The sequence below is a fragment of the Aquarana catesbeiana genome, linkage group LG12, assembly GCF_042186555.1.
Source record: "Aquarana catesbeiana isolate 2022-GZ linkage group LG12, ASM4218655v1, whole genome shotgun sequence".
Classification (NCBI taxonomy): Eukaryota; Metazoa; Chordata; class Amphibia; order Anura; family Ranidae; genus Aquarana; species Aquarana catesbeiana.
The window spans coordinates 24668512-24685821 of NC_133335.1; the positions used below are offsets into that span (position 1 = coordinate 24668512).

General features: G+C 44.7%; 1 protein-coding gene across 2 annotated transcripts in view; it reads left to right on the forward strand.

The window, feature by feature from the left end:
* MYT1 (myelin transcription factor 1) overlaps nucleotides 1-17310 on the forward strand; it is a 94243-nt gene that overhangs the window by 27257 nt on the left and 49676 nt on the right. For both annotated transcript variants that reach the window (XM_073607427.1, XM_073607428.1), the window contains exons 2-3: nucleotides 10611-10711; nucleotides 14762-14813. In XM_073607427.1, coding sequence (XP_073463528.1) covers nucleotides 14762-14813 — 52 coding nt within the window. In that variant the 5' untranslated portion in view covers nucleotides 10611-10711. The remainder of the gene's footprint in view (nucleotides 1-10610; nucleotides 10712-14761; nucleotides 14814-17310) is intronic.

The window sequence follows — 17310 nt, forward strand, 5'->3', positions numbered from 1 at the left end:
ACTGTATGAAATGATTTCACATCCCTTTTGTCCCCAGTGCTCTGGCCCATGCCCTGCATGCAGTTTTACATGATATACACTGTTCTTTCTGCCTGGAAACTGGAGATTGTCCATAGCAACCAAAAAGTGTCCCTTTACGTCAAACGTGGCTTTAGACCAGCTAGAAAACAGCGATAGTAAATTAGAACACTTGCAGAATTGAGCGATAGTGAATTGTGGGGAAATTTATTTTATTACTATTTTTTTTAATTTTTTTAAATTATTTATTTTTATTTATTATATTATAATTTATGTTTTTGTGTTTCAAACTTTATCATACCCGGGATATCTACTAGACTCTGGTTTGGACAGATTTAAGTGTGTTATTGTTAAGATTTACAGACCTACAATATAAAACGCCAAATTTCCATGCAAAATAATTGTACCGCTTTCAGCACCTAAAATCCGAAATAATCATACCGCCAGGGAGGTTAAGTATACTTGGATTTGTTTCGTATATTTGGATTCGTTACATATATTTGGAATTGTTTTGTATATTTGTTTTTTTTTTTTGTATATTAGGTTTCTTTACATATATTCAAATTAGTTTAGTATATTTGTATTTGTTTTGTATATTAAGATTTGTTTCGTATAATCTAATTTGTTTTGTATATTTGGATTTGTTTTGTATATTTGGATTTGTTTTGTATATTAGGATTAGTTACATATATTTGGATTTGTTTCATATATATGCATTTGTTTCTTATATTTGGATTCGTATTGTATATTCGGATTTGTTTCTTTTATTCGGATTTGTTTCATATATTTGGATTCATTTTGAACCGTATATTCGCATTCATTTAGTATATTCAAATTCCTTTTGTATATTCGGATTCGTTATGTATATTTGGATTTGTTTCGTATATTCGGATTCGTTACGTATATTTGGATTTGTTTCGTCTATTAGGATCCGTTTTGTATATTTGGATCTGTTTTGTATATTTGGATTTGTTTTGTATATTAGTATTCATAACGTATATTCAAATTCGTTTCATATAATTGGATGTGTTTTGTATATTAACATTTGTTTTGTATAATCTGTTTCGTATATCTGGATTTGTTTTGTATATTAGGATTCGTTACGTATATTCGAATTTGTTTCATATATTTGGATTTGTTTTGTATATTAGGATTAGTTACGTATATTTGGATTTGTTTCATATATATGGATTTATTTCTTCTATTTGGATTCATTTCGTACTATATATTCGCATTCATTTAGTAAATTCAAATTCCTTTTGTATATTCAAATTAGTTTCGTAAATTTGGATTTGTTTTGTATATTGAGATTAGTTTCGTAAATTTGGATTTGTTTTGTATATTGAGATTTGTTTCGTACATTTGGATTTGTTTTGTATATTAGGATTCGTTACGTATATTCAAATTAGTTTTGTATATTTGGATTTGTTTTGTATATTAGGATTCCTTACGTATATTCAAATTCGTTTCGTATATTTGGATTCGTTTTGTATATTAAGATTTGTTTCGTATAATCGAATTTGTTTTGTATATTAGGATTAGTTACGTATATTTGGATTTGTTTCATATATATGGATTTGTTTCTTATATTTGGATTCGTATTGTATATTTGGATTTGTTTCTTTATATTTGGATTCGTTTCATATATTTGGATTCATTTCGTACCGTATATTCGCATTCATTTAGTATATTCATGGCATTGGCCCTTGGCACACAGCCTGTGTAAAACAGGGATCTATAGGTTTGGCATAGTGTGTATAGGAGGGTTGGACCTGCTGTACTGCCAATGAGGGTGGCATGGGAGTTTTGGGATTCAGGTGCCACCCAGAAAGACTGCACACATATGTACTGTTGGGGCTCTTCAAAGTCAAGGCAAATAAGAATGGTCCAGAGGGTGCAAGGCCAAGTCTTTAAACCGTGTGGGGCAACTAAGGTTAAATAGTTAGGAGACCCTTTGAAGGAGCAGACTTGTGATGTGCCTTAGGACTTCCCTACCTAAAGCTCATTCTATATAAAGCTTTTTAGTAAATAGCAAGGTAGAGTTATTATTTACATTGCTTTTAGTGATTTCCCAGTATAGATTCTCTATGGGGAGATTGGTAAAAGTTTAGAGCTGTGGCTCTGAGGAAGAGGGTTCTCCCTCGTAACGCGTAAGCCGTTTGTGATGCCATCTGGGTCCTCCAAATATCTGGTCCAGGTTTGCAGGCGTCTAGAGATACTGGTCATAATTGCTGTATCGATAAGCCTTGTTTTAAAGCTCGTTTGTGAATATAATTCTTGTTATATTTTTTAAATAAACGTTATCTTTGGTAACGCACAAGGTCGGTGCGCCCTCCTTCTCTTTTTGTATGTAAAAAGTTTAGAGCTGGCACCAGTGACAGCTCTTCTTGATGAAAGAGGAACAAAGGAGTTATTTGAGTAATGCCAGTGAAAGAGCTTAATCATACCAGTTCTTAAAACACCTCTGATGATGTAACTGTTTGCAAGCCGCGGAGTCATTTTTAACCAGCACTATCTTTAATTAGCTCCTTCTCCCAGTGTGTCATCAAAGAGACATGAGTCCCCATAGGAATGACTACTAAATATATGGCAATGAGTGTTTTGTATATGCCCTTGGGCTGTTGTGGTGGCCATATTCTGCCTTGGTGTGTACAGTCTAATAAGAGTGCCAAAGCTACGACCAAGGGTCCAAAATCTTTTAATGATATAAATTGGTTTATAGCAGTAAAAGCACAAAACAGCCAACGAGTTTCAGGGGACAAACTCCCCCTTCTTCAGGGTTCCGATTAAACAGATGGTGGAAATGTTAAGATGGCACATGTGATGGTGTGAAAGTCTTGATCCTGAGTAGCATAAAATGCTTTTTTTGTGCCTTGGTGACAACACTTGTTTCTGTAGGAAATTGATTGGCTTCAGGAATAAGCTTATGGGCTGGCAGGCAGAATATCCCCAACTTCGGAGACAGAAGAGAGCCAAAATCAGTGCCATGTTACCCCTGACTATGTCAGGTGACCAGTGCAGCTCCAGCTATTGATACAGAAGTGCCGCCAGGATGTCAGACTACTAAAGACAGTGTCATGTTGGCAAATCAAATGATCATAATAGAAGGATAGCATTTCTCCAGAATGCCCAATATTAGCAGAGTGCTGCCGCATGACCAGAATGCTGTTAGACACCTAGAATGCTGTCAACTAACCAGAGTGCCAGTAAATGACCAGAGTGCTGCCAAGTGTCCAGAGTGCTGCCATGTGTCCAGAGTGCTGCCAAGTGACCAGAGTATTGCTAAATGACCAGAGTGCTGCCATGTGACCAGATTGCTTTTAAATGAGCAGAGTGCTGCTAAATAATCAGAGTGCTGCCATGTGTCCAGAGTGCTGCCAATAGACCAGAGTGTTGCTAAATGACCAGAGTGCTTCCAAGTGACCACAGTTCTGCCAAGTGACCAGAGTGCTGCCAAGTGACCAGAGTGCTGCCAATTGACCAGAGTGCTACCATGTGACCAGAGTGCTGCCAAGTGACCAGAGTGCTGCCAAGTGACCAGAGTGCTACCAAGTGACCAGAGTGCTGTTAAGTGACCAGAGTGCTGCTAAATGACCAGAGTGCTGGCAAATAATCAGAGTGCTACCAAATGACCAGAGTGCTGTTAAGTGACCAGAGTGCTGCTAAATGACCAGAGTGCTGGCAAATAATCAGAGTGCTACCAAGTGACCAGAGTGCTGCCAAGTGACCAGAGTGTTGCTAAATGACCAGAGTGCTGCCAAGTGACCAGAGTGCTGCCAAGTGACCAGAGTGCTACCATGTGACCAGAGTGCTGCCAAGTGACCAGAGTGCTGCCAAGTGACCAGAGTGCTGCCAAGTGACCAGAGTGCTGCCAAGTGACCAGAGTGCTACCAAGTGACCAGAGTGCTGTTAAGTGACCAGAGTGCTGCTAAATGACCAGAGTGCTGGCAAATAATCAGACTGCTACCAAGTGACCAGAGTGCTGTTAAGTGACCAGAGTGCTGCTAAATGACCAGAGTGCTGGCAAATAATCAGAGTGCTACCAAGTGACCAGATTGATGCTGTTAAATTACCAGAGTGCTGCTAAATAATCAGAGCACTGTCATGTGACCGGAATGCTGCCATGTGATCAGAGTGCTGCTAAATGACCAGAGTGCTGCCATGTTATATAGCAATGCTACACAGCGAGTGCTACACCTTCCCACTTTAGCACTTAGAACAATACAAGCCATCGTAGAGAGATATCTTTGCTGATTTCCCTGCCAACGAATGCAGCTATGAGTAAGTGCGCCTGCTTTCCTAGGGCGGCTGTCACCCTCGCTTGTGTTCCATGAATTATCTTCGGCAGCATATGAAAAATGTAAACATTACTACCAATCTCTGCAAGTTGGAAGGCGCTGTAAATTTTTCATTCACAGATTCTGCCGCCCACCCGCAGGCTGATGAAGAATCCTTTTATCCGCAGGATATTTGCTTTACGATCACTTTATGGCTCTTACACACTGGTAGCGCAGCTTAGAGAGCGTAAAAAAGGACTTGTTCTCCGGTTAGTGGCAGGCGGTGGGGCTTATTTCATTATACTGATGGACAATGTCTCTGTTCTAGCTATGGACAGGTTTGAATATGTAAAAGAACGGCAGTCAGTTCTAGTCTTCAGTCGTTTGCTTTTGGGGAGTCGGTCGTTGGCCGTCACTTGAGATTTGATATTGCTTAGATTGTAATTGTCCCGCACTTTACACGATGGCTTGTATTTAAAACAATTGTCATAGGGAAGGCCAACCAGATCCTACAGGTTATATTAGTCAGTGCAAAATGTTTGTGATCGCGATATTGCTATCGTCTGTTGCATTTTTTTTGTATTTTTCTCATGTACAGGAGGTTAAAATAATCAAACTACACGATCGATCAAATTAAAATGACCTTCAACTGATTTACTGTTTTTTACCTTTCACCCCCCCCCCCCCCCCCCGTTCTTCCTTAAGCTACAACGGCAGCGGACGGGGTGGAGGCATTCTGCAGCTGCAATGCTTAACATACAGCAAAAACGATCCTCCTGTTGCTGGCCACTAAGCATGACACATTTACCTGATTGGGGCCACGCTGCAAAGGGTGGTGTGGGTTTTTAGGGGTTAAAAATGGCAGTGAGGAGGCGACATAACACCTTCTTACCACCTAGCAAGCGCACCCTGAAGAGTAATCCACCACAGATTGCTCTATAGAAGGCTAACGCTAGTGTAAACTGGCCTGTTCACACTTGCTTTGCTCTCTGAAGAGCGATCTGCATTTGGAACGCTCTTCAGAGAGATTTTGACAGGCAGTGAGGAAGCATTGTATCTTCTAACCCCCCCCCCACACACACACACACACACCTGCTTAACCCCTTGATCTCCACAATAGCTTGCAGCAACTGTGTGCATTGCACGCGGTTGTGGGGTGCTTGCAGAGCGGCCCCATTCACTTGAATGGGTTGCATTTGATGGGTACTATAAGTGACAGGGGGTATAATTCCTGCCGTGGCCACAAAGCAAAGCACCGCAGCCGTGGAATTTGTACACCCCCAGCCGCTGGCTCTGCAGCTAAAGGGGGTAGCAGTTGGAGGGTGTTAAAAGTGTGTCTCAACCACAGGGTTTTACCACTCCCCTAACCACTACCCGAGTTCTAACTTCATTCTGACTTGTGCTTGATCAGTGACCCAGCAAGCATTGATAAAAAAAAAGACAGCCAGGCAAGTTAGCATTTTTAGAAGGCCGGTGCTGGCACCGCTGTGGATTATATTAAGCTCCCATTTTAAGATATAAAGGTAGCAAAACAATATAAGCTGCTTTATGTTAAAGACTTTTTCATAACCACTCAATCTGACATCCGAAGATGTTTTTCTTGGCATAAACATGCACAGTTGGGTCACCCCTGTATGCATGCCTATGTGTTAGAGAGTACAATCACTACAACTTAAAGTGTTACTAAACCCAGGACCCTGCATTCACTATATCTGGTCTCCCCAGCACCCTGCATTCACTATATCTGGTCTCCACAGCACCCTGCATTCACTATATCTGGTGCCCCCAGGACCCTGCATTCACGATATTTGGTTCTCCCATGACCCTGCATTCACTATATCTGGTCCCCCCAGGACCCTACATTCACCATATCTGGTCCCCCAGGACCCTGCATTCACTATATCTGGTGCCCCCAGGACCCTGCATTCACTATATCTGGTCCCCCAGAACACTGCATTCACTATATCTGGTCCTCCCCCCAGGACCCTGCATTCACTATATCTGGTGCCCCCAGGACCCTGCATTCACTATATCTGGTTCCCCCATGACCCTGCATTCACTATATCTGGTCCCCCCAGGACCCTGCATTCACTATATCTGGTCCCCCAGGACACTGCATTCACTATATCTGGTCCCCCCAGGACCCTGCATTCACTATATCTGGTCCCCCCAGGACCCTGCATTCACTATATCTGGTCCCCCAGGACACTGCATTCACTATATCTGGTCCCCCCAGGACCCTGCATTCACTATATCTGGTCTCCCCAGGACCCTGCATTCACTATATCTGGTCCCCCAGGACACTGCATTCACTATATCTGGTCCCCCCAGGACCCTGCATTCACTATATCTGGTCTCCCCAGCACCCTGCATTCACTATATCTGGTGCCCCCAGGACCCTGCATTCACGATATTTGGTTCCCCCATGACCCTGCATTCACTATATCTGGTCCCCCCAGGACCCTACATTCACTATATCTGGTCCCCCAGGACCCTGCATTCACTATATCTGGTGCCCCCAGGACCCTGCATTCACTATATCTGGTCCCCCAGAACACTGCATTCACTATATCTGGTCCTCCCCCCAGGACCCTGCATTCACTATATCTGGTGCCCCCAGGACCCTGCATTCACTATATCTGGTTCCCCCATGACCCTGCATTCACTATATCTGGTCCCCCAGGACACTGCATTCACTATATCTGGTCCCCCCAGGACCCTGCATTCACTATATCTGGTCCCCCCAGGACCCTGCATTCACTATATCTGGTATCCCTAGGACCCTGCATTCACTATATACGGTCTCCCCAGGACTCTGCATTCACTATATCTGGTTCCCCCAGGACCCGGCATTCACTGTATCTGGCCCCCCCAGGACCCTGCATTCACTATATCTGGTCCTCCCAGGACCCGGCATTCACTGTATCTGGCCCCCCCCAGGACCCTGCATTCACTATATCTGGTCCTCCCAGGACCCGGCATTCACTGTATCTGGCCCCCCCCCAGGACCCTGCATTCACTATATGTGATCTCTAGCAGCCTCTAGTATACATGCCAGCTAAAAAGTGATATCAGGCTTGCAGTGCGGGGTTTACAGAAGCTAGAAGGCTCCTAGTGGGCGTAACCAGTGTGATGAAGTTCACAGGGAGGCGGGGCAGTGGCACTGGAGCTGGGAATTGCTTTGTAGCGCAGCAGTGGTGGGAGGTGGGGCGGCGATCACAAAACTGAACGCTTCACATTACAAATCCTTTGTCAGGTAAACAATCCCCATATCTGCGCTCCCGCTAGCTAACCGTTTGGCTGGAGCTTAATAGAACATCAACCCCAGATAATGATTCGGCGGCACTGTAGAGATTTGAACATTGCGTTTGATAAACAGGCGGCACATCTCCACCTGCTCCTCTCCGAGGTTTGCCAGCGCCTGTCGGGGAGCGCAGCTGTCAGTCATCTGTCCTTCGTGTTTGTCAGCAGCAAATATTCACAATTAGCATTAAAACCGCCAGAACGCCGGCGCTCGCTCCTTCGTGACTGGCATGTTGTGATCGCTCGACACGCAACAAACATTAGCTGGAGAGCAAATGAGAGAAGGGAGAGGGCATTGTGGGCCTGGTTGGAGGAAGGATAAAATGCCATTTTTACTGCAGGCGAAATTCATTACAGCGAATGCAAAAGAGAGAGCGAAGGAGGGAGGGAAAAGCAATATAATAGTGTAGCCCCTCACCCCACCGCCGCTCTGTGATCTATCCATTCCTATCAAGGCAAGCTGGCAAATGAGATCACCGTAAAAATCCACAGCTCTTTACACGCTACATGCAGGCTTAAAGAGGCCCCCGCAGCCCAGGGCATGCTTGTACTTGTGGTTCTTTCACAATGACAGGTGCATAGCCCTCAACATTCTCTAAAATAACTGCTGTTGATGAAGTTCTCTGAGGCTAGAGTTATTCGCCATCTTGCCTTGCAGCACCGCAGCCCTGCAGTCAATTCCCATTTCTCTTTATAGCCATCAATGCAGTGCTTTTGGCTGCGGATTATATTAAGCTCCCATTTTAAGATATAAAGGTCGCAAAACAATATAAGCGGCTTTCTGTTAAAGACTTTTTCATAATCACTCAATCTGACCATCCGAAGATGTTTTTCTTGGCGTAAACATGCACAGTTGGGTCTCCCCTGTATGCATGCCTATGTGTTAGAGAATGCAGTCACTACAACTTAAAGTGTTACTTAACCCAGGACCCTGCATTCACTATATCCGGTCTCCCCAGGACCCTGCATTCACTATATCTGCTCTCCTTCAGGAGCCTGCATTAACTATATCTGGTCTCCCCAGGACCCTGCATTCACTATATCCGGTCTCCCCAGGACCCTGCATTCACTATATCTGGGCTCCTTCAGGAGCCTGCATTCACTATATCCGGTCTCCCTTGGAGCCTGCATTCACTATATCCAGTCTCCCCAGGAGCCTGCATTCACTATATCCGGTCTCCCCAGGACCCTGCATTCACTATATCTGGTCTCCCCATGACCCTGCATTCACTATATCTGGTCTCCTTCAGGAGCCAGCATTCACTATATCCGGTCTCCCTAGGAGCCTGCATTCACTATATCCAGTCTCCCCAGGAGCCTGCATTCACTATATCTGGTCTCCCCATGACCCTGCATTCACTATATCTGGTCTCCTTCAGGAGCCTGCATTCACTATATCCGGTCTCCCTAGGGGCCTGCATTCACTATATCCAGTCTCCCCAGGAGCCTGCATTCACTATATCTGGTCTCCCCATGACCCTGCATTCACTATATCTGGTCTCCTCAGGAGCCTGCATTCACTATATCTGGTCCCCCCAGGAGCCTGCATTCACTATATCCAGTCTCCCCAGGAGCCTGCATTCACTATATCTGGTCTCCCCATGACCCTGCATTCACTATATCTGGTCTCCTTCAGGAGCCTGCATTCACTATATCCAGTCTCCCCAGGAGCATGGATTCACTATATCTGGTCTCCCCAGGAACACACTATCACTATCCCACTATAAGTATATATATACTAAATGGCACCATTACTAGTATAAAAAAATGTTCCAGTATATATCCCATAGTTTATAGAGACTATAACTTTTGCACAAACCAATCAATATCCACTTATTGGGATTTTTTGTACCAAAGACATGTAGCAGAATACATATTGGCTATGCTTTTTATTGGATATGTTTTATAGCAGAAAGTAAAAAATATTGTTTTCTTTTTTTTCTGAATTTTTGGTCATTCATGTTGCAAAATATAAAAAAGCCCAGAGGTGATCAACCACCACCAAAAGAAAGCTCTTTTTGAGACAATAATAATTATCTAACTTTTATTTGGGTACAGTGTTGCATGACCGCGCAATTGCCAGATAAAGTAGCACAGTGCCGAATAGATAACAATGGCCTGGTCATGAAGTGGGATAAAACCTTTCTGGAACTGAAGTGGTTAAGCTGGCCATACATGACCCATATTCCTGCTGAGTTTTGCTGAATCAGGCCAATCTTTGAGCTGCAGTTGGCCCTGTCGACACCAACTGGTCAGCTTAACCACTCATATGCAGTCACTGTTTGGGTATTCAGACAGCCATGTGCACTGCAGATGTCTGCGTATAATAGACAGCAGGGTAGATTCCATCATACACATGTGGATAACCTTGCGCCCCAATTGCATTTTAGCGTTTGAAGGGTTAAGTAAAACCTTTCACAAGGGAAATATGTGGGCTGCCATTGGTGATCTCTCAAAACGTTAGTTTCTGTGGTGCAGACCCAGTTATGGTTAGAATAAATTACCTCGTTTTAGGATTTCCAATATTAGTATTGCCACTGTAAAATATTATATGTGCTTTAAGTGTCATATACTTACAACGTATAATAAAAGACTATCCTTTACACCTGACAACCTAATGGACTTGTCCTTTTTTGTCTCTTTCTTCTAAACTTTAAGTGCCCAATATACAGTATATCTGTCTAGAAACTTTACTGGTGTTCATTTTATTAGTGCTGAAGTTTTGTTTGACAAGTATTGTTCCATCAACATTCCTACCAATATTCTGTTTGTAGTGGAAAATAGCTGATTTATATATTGTACATATAAAATGTTGAGCCTGTAAACGTTCTCTTTTATCCAGGTCATGGTACAGCTAGTTGTAGTTGGTCACCTTCAACTAGAATTTTAAAGATGTTTTACAACTTGTCAAGGCCACCTGTTTACTTGCTTTAAAAATTTAGTTGGTGACAATACTGCTGCGGTTGAGCCTTTGTTTGCTAATATCACCTTTTCTTTGTTTTTTTATCTCAGAAAATGAATTCCGAGGTGAGCTTCTGAACCAAAGGTGGACCCGTGGGGAGAAAATCAACAGCTGTCTCACAACACCAAGACTAACCAGCCGAGAGTCCAAGGTAAGAGTCCAGAACCCACTCATAGGCCAGTCTTGACACATTCATTGGCCGGTATTGGCCTATTTATTGGTGAGTCTTCTCCCGTATATTGGCCAGTTATAGCCCATTCAATGGCCAGTCTTGACTCATTCGTTGGCTTGTCTTGACCCATTTATTGGCCAGTCTTGACCCATTCATTGGCCAGTCTTGACCGGTTCATTTGCCAATCTTGACCTATTCATTGGCCAGTCTTGGCCCCTTCCTTGACCAGTCTTGACCCATTCATTAACCAGTCCTGGCCCCTTCATTTGCCATTCTTGGCTTCTTCATTGACCAGTCCTGGCCCCTTCATTGGCCAGCCTTGGCTTCTTTTTTGACCAGTCTTGGCCCATTCATTGGCCAGTCTTGGCCCCCTTCATTAACCAGTCTTGGTCCCTTCATGAACCAGTCTTGTCCCATTCATGATTGGTTGATAATTTTACTCACAAGGACCTGTCACTAAATATTCACTGGTTGCAAAAACAGATGAAGGTTGCCCATAGACAGGAGGTGTCTCACCAAGAACAATGGGCAGCAAGACATCTATCTGCCCATGGGAGGAGAGTGCAGAAGGGACTTTTGTTTTATAAAGATTTTCCAGTAAGTTGGAAATTCTATGTATTTAATATTGAGCACTTCTGGTGTTCAAAGTTGTTCTTTATTGTCCTATTACTTTAAAAATTAGGGACAGTCCCTCAAAAATAAGGGAAGGTCAGATAGTGAACCATTAATGAACATGATTCTGAGGGCACTGCCTGTCCTGCAATAAACACAAATGAATGCACGCACACACAAACACACGCAGCCACGCTAATGTCATTGGGAGTGAGACAGCTTTGGAATCCTTTGTGTCAGCCGATCAGGAAGCCACTGCTGTGTGTTTGTCTTCTGAATGGCCTTAACAATAGGCCCACTGTCAGGGATATTTAAATGAAGTGGCAGGGAAGACACCCCCAGAGGGAATACCATCAAAATAAAACATGCCTCTGAGTCGCTCACGTGACTGGAGTTTTAAGAGGACCGCTCCTTATAGGGAGATTCCAGGAGGAGAACAGAATTCAGTAATCTACGGAACGATTCTGTTTTTTGAAGTCACTGTTGGGAAGAAAAAAGGGACTTTATCAAACCTTTGAGAATTTACATTTAAACTGTATGTCAAAACTTTTTTTTTTTTTGTTTTGGGTAAAGTGGGGAACTATTTCAACCTCTGTTGGGTTTCTACCGGTTCTTAATATCCACACTTGACGGTGACAATGGTTTCTGTCACCACCTGTCTGGTAAATCCCTTTGTCACCAGGACAGCAAGTCACGGGAAATCGCTCTAACAGAGCCCTGCATAGCTGTAGAAACCTGACATAGGTTCCAAATTCTTCTCAGTGTATCCAGAAGAAGGATAAAAAGGACGTGCAGTTTAAGCCGGTACTTACAATTTCAGCTTCTGGGTCTTCCAGAAACACAACAGCCATCGCACAATACATTTCTACCCAACAGCAGCTCCTCCAAACATCAACTTTGCTCACTAAGAAACCTCAATTCTGGGTTTTCCTTTAAAGGCAATATGAAAGCTGACCTATTTTTGAAGTGGCCCTGTCTGTTGCATTTCAGCTTCACACGATCAGCAGGTAAAATGTCAACATTACAAGATCCCAATATTATCTTTATAAAAAGAACAAGAAGCTGTTCCTGAACCCCCAGCTTAGGCAGCCACAGTCACATGGTCTATAAATACAAATAAAACCAAGGATGCTTTGAAATTCCAACACTAATTGGTATTATTGGACTCCGATACGTGAAGATCTATAGAAACCTAATTACCCCGGCATCAAGCCTAGATTTTTCCAGTCGATTCACTTATAATGCCGTTTCCTTTAAGTTTAATAAAGAAAATGCCACACTGGATTTACTTAAACCCCTCAGCAGTTAGGCCCCACTTACACCCCCAGCCCTTTCTAAACCGAAGCTAAAGAGATCTGAAACATTATTAATATTTATATAACGCTCGAATACAGCGATTCCAGATTGTGTTTTTTTAAAACTCTGAAGTGTGAATGAATCCTCACATTTCCATACAGACTCATGGGCTTGCTTAAACAGTCAGTCCACCCAAAAAAGTGATATTTTTTCCTATGTGGTGAATCAGGCCCTGGCTTTATTATTTGTGCTATAAATCCTACAAATCCTGGTTCTGCTCCTGTCCAAAAGGGAGTTTTGTGTATCCTCACCCTCCTTTGTGTCTCTTAGCTCCTCTTGTTAGATTTTCCATAATATACAATAAATAATTAAATCCTGCAGGGATGATGAGAACCCCTCATAATGGGCACAGTGAACATGCAGACCTGGGAACATATGCAGAGATGGTGGGAACCACTGTAAATGGGCACAGCAGGTGTACAGACCTAGGAACTCAGTACAGGGATAGTGGGAACCCTTCATAATGGGCACAGCAGGTGTACAGACCGTGGAACTCAGCATGGGGATAATGGGAACCACTCATAATGGGCACATCAGGTGTACAGATCTTGGAACTCAGCACGAGGATAGTGGGAACCCTTCATAATGTGCACAGCAGGTGTGCCGACCTAGGAACTCAGCACAGGGATGGTGGGAACCCTTCATAATGGGCACAGCAGGTGTACAGACCGTGGAATTCAGCACAGGGATACTGGGAACCCTTCATAATGGGCACAGCAGGTCTACAGACCCAGTATCTCACTACAGGGATAGTGGGAACCCTTCATAATGGGCACAGCAGGTGTACAGACCTGGTAACTCAGCATAAGGATGGTGGTAGCCTCTCATAATATGCACAGGAGGTGTGAAGACCCAGGAACTGAGTGCTGAGATGGTGGGGACTCCTTGTAATAGATACAGCCGGTGTACATACCTGTGAAGTCAGAACAAGGATGGTGGTAGCCTCTTGTAATGAGCACAGTAGGTGTGCAGGCCCAGGAAGTTCAGTATTCCTTAAAAACCAATCACTTAACTGCTATTGGTTACTGCACTTTACATCATTAAACAAACCTGGCTGTCTGCTGCACTTATTAACAGAGGGAGCGTTGAGCCCAGATCAGAGAGTGTGCTATAGGACACACACGCAAAATAATTAGAAAGCAGATCTGGCCTGGGGCTTTTTTGTTCCCAGGAAATGGAACATCCCAGAGAGCAATCTGAGCTGAAAAAAAAAAATTGAAAGAACTCTTCCTGCTATGCAAACACTATACAAAGCAGCGGTTCATGGCCGTTCCCCGGAGAGAACAATATGGAGTCACTTCTGTTCACTGCTGGAGCTTAGATGCCCTCTCCTGGCTCCACACAAACAGCCCATTTATTTGTGAAGGGAGCCTTGGGGTTTATGTCATAAAATATATATTAAATTAAAAATATCTGTAAAATTAAAACCCAGTCTGGTATTTTACTGCTTTAATTTATCAGAGGCAAGGCCGCTGTATTGTTCATTGATGTAGATGCAAACACCAACCAGATGGCATTTAGTTTGATAAAACACTTTGTATCATAAATAATGATGAAATTAACTAAATTACACAAATTAAATACATATAAGAGCGCTCTTTTACCTGCCATCCAGTCCTTGAGATTTACACAGCTCTGCCACAATGCACAGCCATGTCTGTTAGGGTGACACTTAGAGGCCATGTCGCTCCCCCATCCTGTGATTGGACAGTCAAAGGAAAAGCAGCAGACTGATGAGCTCATCGCTTTGCTCTCCACTTCTACCAGCGTGCTTTTTCGCAGCATATCAGCGCTGCAGCATTCCTGATTAGCTGCTTGTGCTGCTTCTCAATCCCTTGCTCCGAGCTGTGCTGTACAGGGCACTGCAACTTAGGGACAGACACTGTTTGCATTGAGAAACAACATTTATTGATGCATGGATGAATACAGGGCTGCATTGATTGGTGTGCTTTTATGTGCCTGGAGTTCAAAACCAACTTCTGCATTGTGATTCTACCACCGTAAATGTGAATTATATTATAAAATCTGCTGACGTCACTTCCTGGAAATATCTCGTTTCAGATGAATGTAGACCATGATGATAATAGGACACGCACACGATCCAAAATCAGAGGTAAGATCCCCTGTAATTTGATTTCTCTGTTAGATTATCACTCCAGGAAAGCCCCCAGTTCAGTGCATGTGCTAATAATTCTCCTAGTTTCTGCTCTGTGTAATCTCTGTACTCCTCCTTTATGTCCATCCCCTGCACACCAGCTGTGTTGCTCTAGGGGCAGTGATGGCGAGCCTTGGCACCCCAGATGTTTTGGAACTACATTTCCCATGATGCTCATGCACTCTGCAGTGTAGTGGAGCATCATGGGAAATGTAGTTCCAAAACATCTGGGGTGCCAAGGTTGGTCATCTCTGCGCTAGAGGCAAACATTGGAAGTGCCCTAATAGGCTTCTAGAATGAGAGTGAAGGTAGAGAGCTGAAGTGAGCGGCACAAATTCCTCAGTTTAAAGGGAACCTGTCAGTGAATTGTCAACAGCAGCACTAAGAGGCAGTGACTACTAGCCTGGCACTGCACTTACCAAGCCACACCTTGGATCTGGAGCACCGACAACCCCCCTCGCCCTTGCCATCCAATTGGGAGCATTCCCAAGCAATAAAGAAATGCTCCTTTGATAGTGAGGTGGTGAAGGACGGATAAGGCCTCATACACACTGGACATTTTCTTAGAAGCCAATCCTCCTGTCAAACGGTGTTTTGGTAGAAAAAAATGCGTGTAATGCGTTTAGGTGCGCTTAGGTGCGTCAATCGCTTGGGTGTTAATTCATTTCATTGGCCAGAATAACAATTTATTTTGGACATTGAAATGAATTAAAGGTCAAGCGCTAAACGCCATAAAATAAAGCAGAGGTTGGGGTGCTACCGTGTTTCCCCGAAAATAAGCCCTACCCTGAAAATAAGACCTAGTAAAGTCCCTGTAAAAATATATAATGCGTTTTGTAAAAAGATTATATAATGTCCAGTGTGTCTCTTTTTGTAACTTTATAGTTGAAAAATACCTTATTTACAGCGCCGCTGGGCGCTCACGTGAAACGCTGGAGATCTTCTCCTCTCCTCCCGGCTGACATCAGTGGCCCCTCCCTCTGTAGTGCTCGGAGCGGGGCTGACATCAGCGGGGATCTCGGCCCTTTCCCAGCGGCCCTTCTTCCTGCTGTGCTCGGAGCGGGCTGACATCAGCGGGGATCTCGACCCCTCCCTCTGTAGTGCTCGGAGCGGGGCTGACATCAGCGGGGATCTCGGCCCTTTCCCAGCGGCCCTTCTTCCTGCTGTGCTCGGAGCGGGCTGACATCAGCGGGGATCTCGACCCCTCCCTCTGTAGTGCTCAGAGCGGGGCTGACGTCAGCGGGGATCTCGCCCCCCCCTCCATAGTGCTCGAAGCAGGGCAGACGTTAGCATAGATCTTGGCCCTTTCCTTGGCAGTGCTTGGAGCGGGGCTGACGTCAGCGGGTATCTTGGCCCCTCCCTCTGTAGTGCTCAGAGCGGGGTTGATGTCAGCGGGGATCTCGGCCCCTCCCTCTGTAGTGTTTGGAGTGGGGCTGACGCCAGCGGGGATCTCGGCCCTTTCTTTTGCAGTGTTCGGAGCGTGGCTGACGTCAACGGGGATCTTGGCCCCTCCCTCTGTAGTGCTCGGAGCGGGGCTGACGTCAGCGGGGATCTCGGCCCCTCCCTCTGTAGTGTTTGGAGTGGGGCTGACGCCAGCGGGGATCTCGGCCCTTTCTTTTGCAGTGTTCGGAGCGTGGCTGACGTCAACGGGGATCTCGGCCCCTCCCTCTGTAGTGCTCGGAGCGGGGCTGACGCCAGCGGGGATCTCGGCCCCTCCCTCTGTAGTGCTCGGAGCGGGGCTGACGCCAGCGGGGATCTCGGCCCCTCCCTCTGTAGTGCTCGGAGCAGGGCTGACGTCAGCAGGGATCTCGGCCCCTCCCTCTGTAGTGTTTGGAGCGGGGCTGACGTCAGCAGGGATCTTGACCCTTTCCTTGGCAGTGCTCGGAGCGGGGCTGACGCCAGCGGGGATCTCGGCCCCTCCCTCTGCAGTGCTCAGAGTGGGGCTGACATCAGTGGCCCCTCCCTCAAAGATAAGACATCCCCTGAAAATAAGCCCCAGTGTTTTTTTTTTGTACCCAAAATTAATATAAGCCCAGGTCTTATTTTTGGGGAAACACGGTACTACCCAATAAAATGAGGGAGTTTTTAGAGTTGCCGGGTGCGGAAAGGCATGAAAAGAGATAGTCTTGCTTGTTCTTTAAAATCTTAAAAATGTATTGGTTCTCCATAAAAGACACAGTATCAGACAGCAAATGTAAACGTGTTCCAGCCTTGTGGACCTGGTTGTAGTGGACCATAAAAAATTTTGAAAATTTTAAAGAGCAAGCAAGGAGTTGCGGACTATCTCTATCTGTAAACGTTCCCAGCATTAACACGCGTTTACAGGTGTCAATCGTGTTTTCTGCCAAAACGTTGCTGCTCCTGGATGCACTGGCAGTGTTTTCTCAGCCTTCAAACTCCTCTAAACGCCTATGTGTGTATGGACACATGGGATAACAGGGGCTTTTAGAGGCGG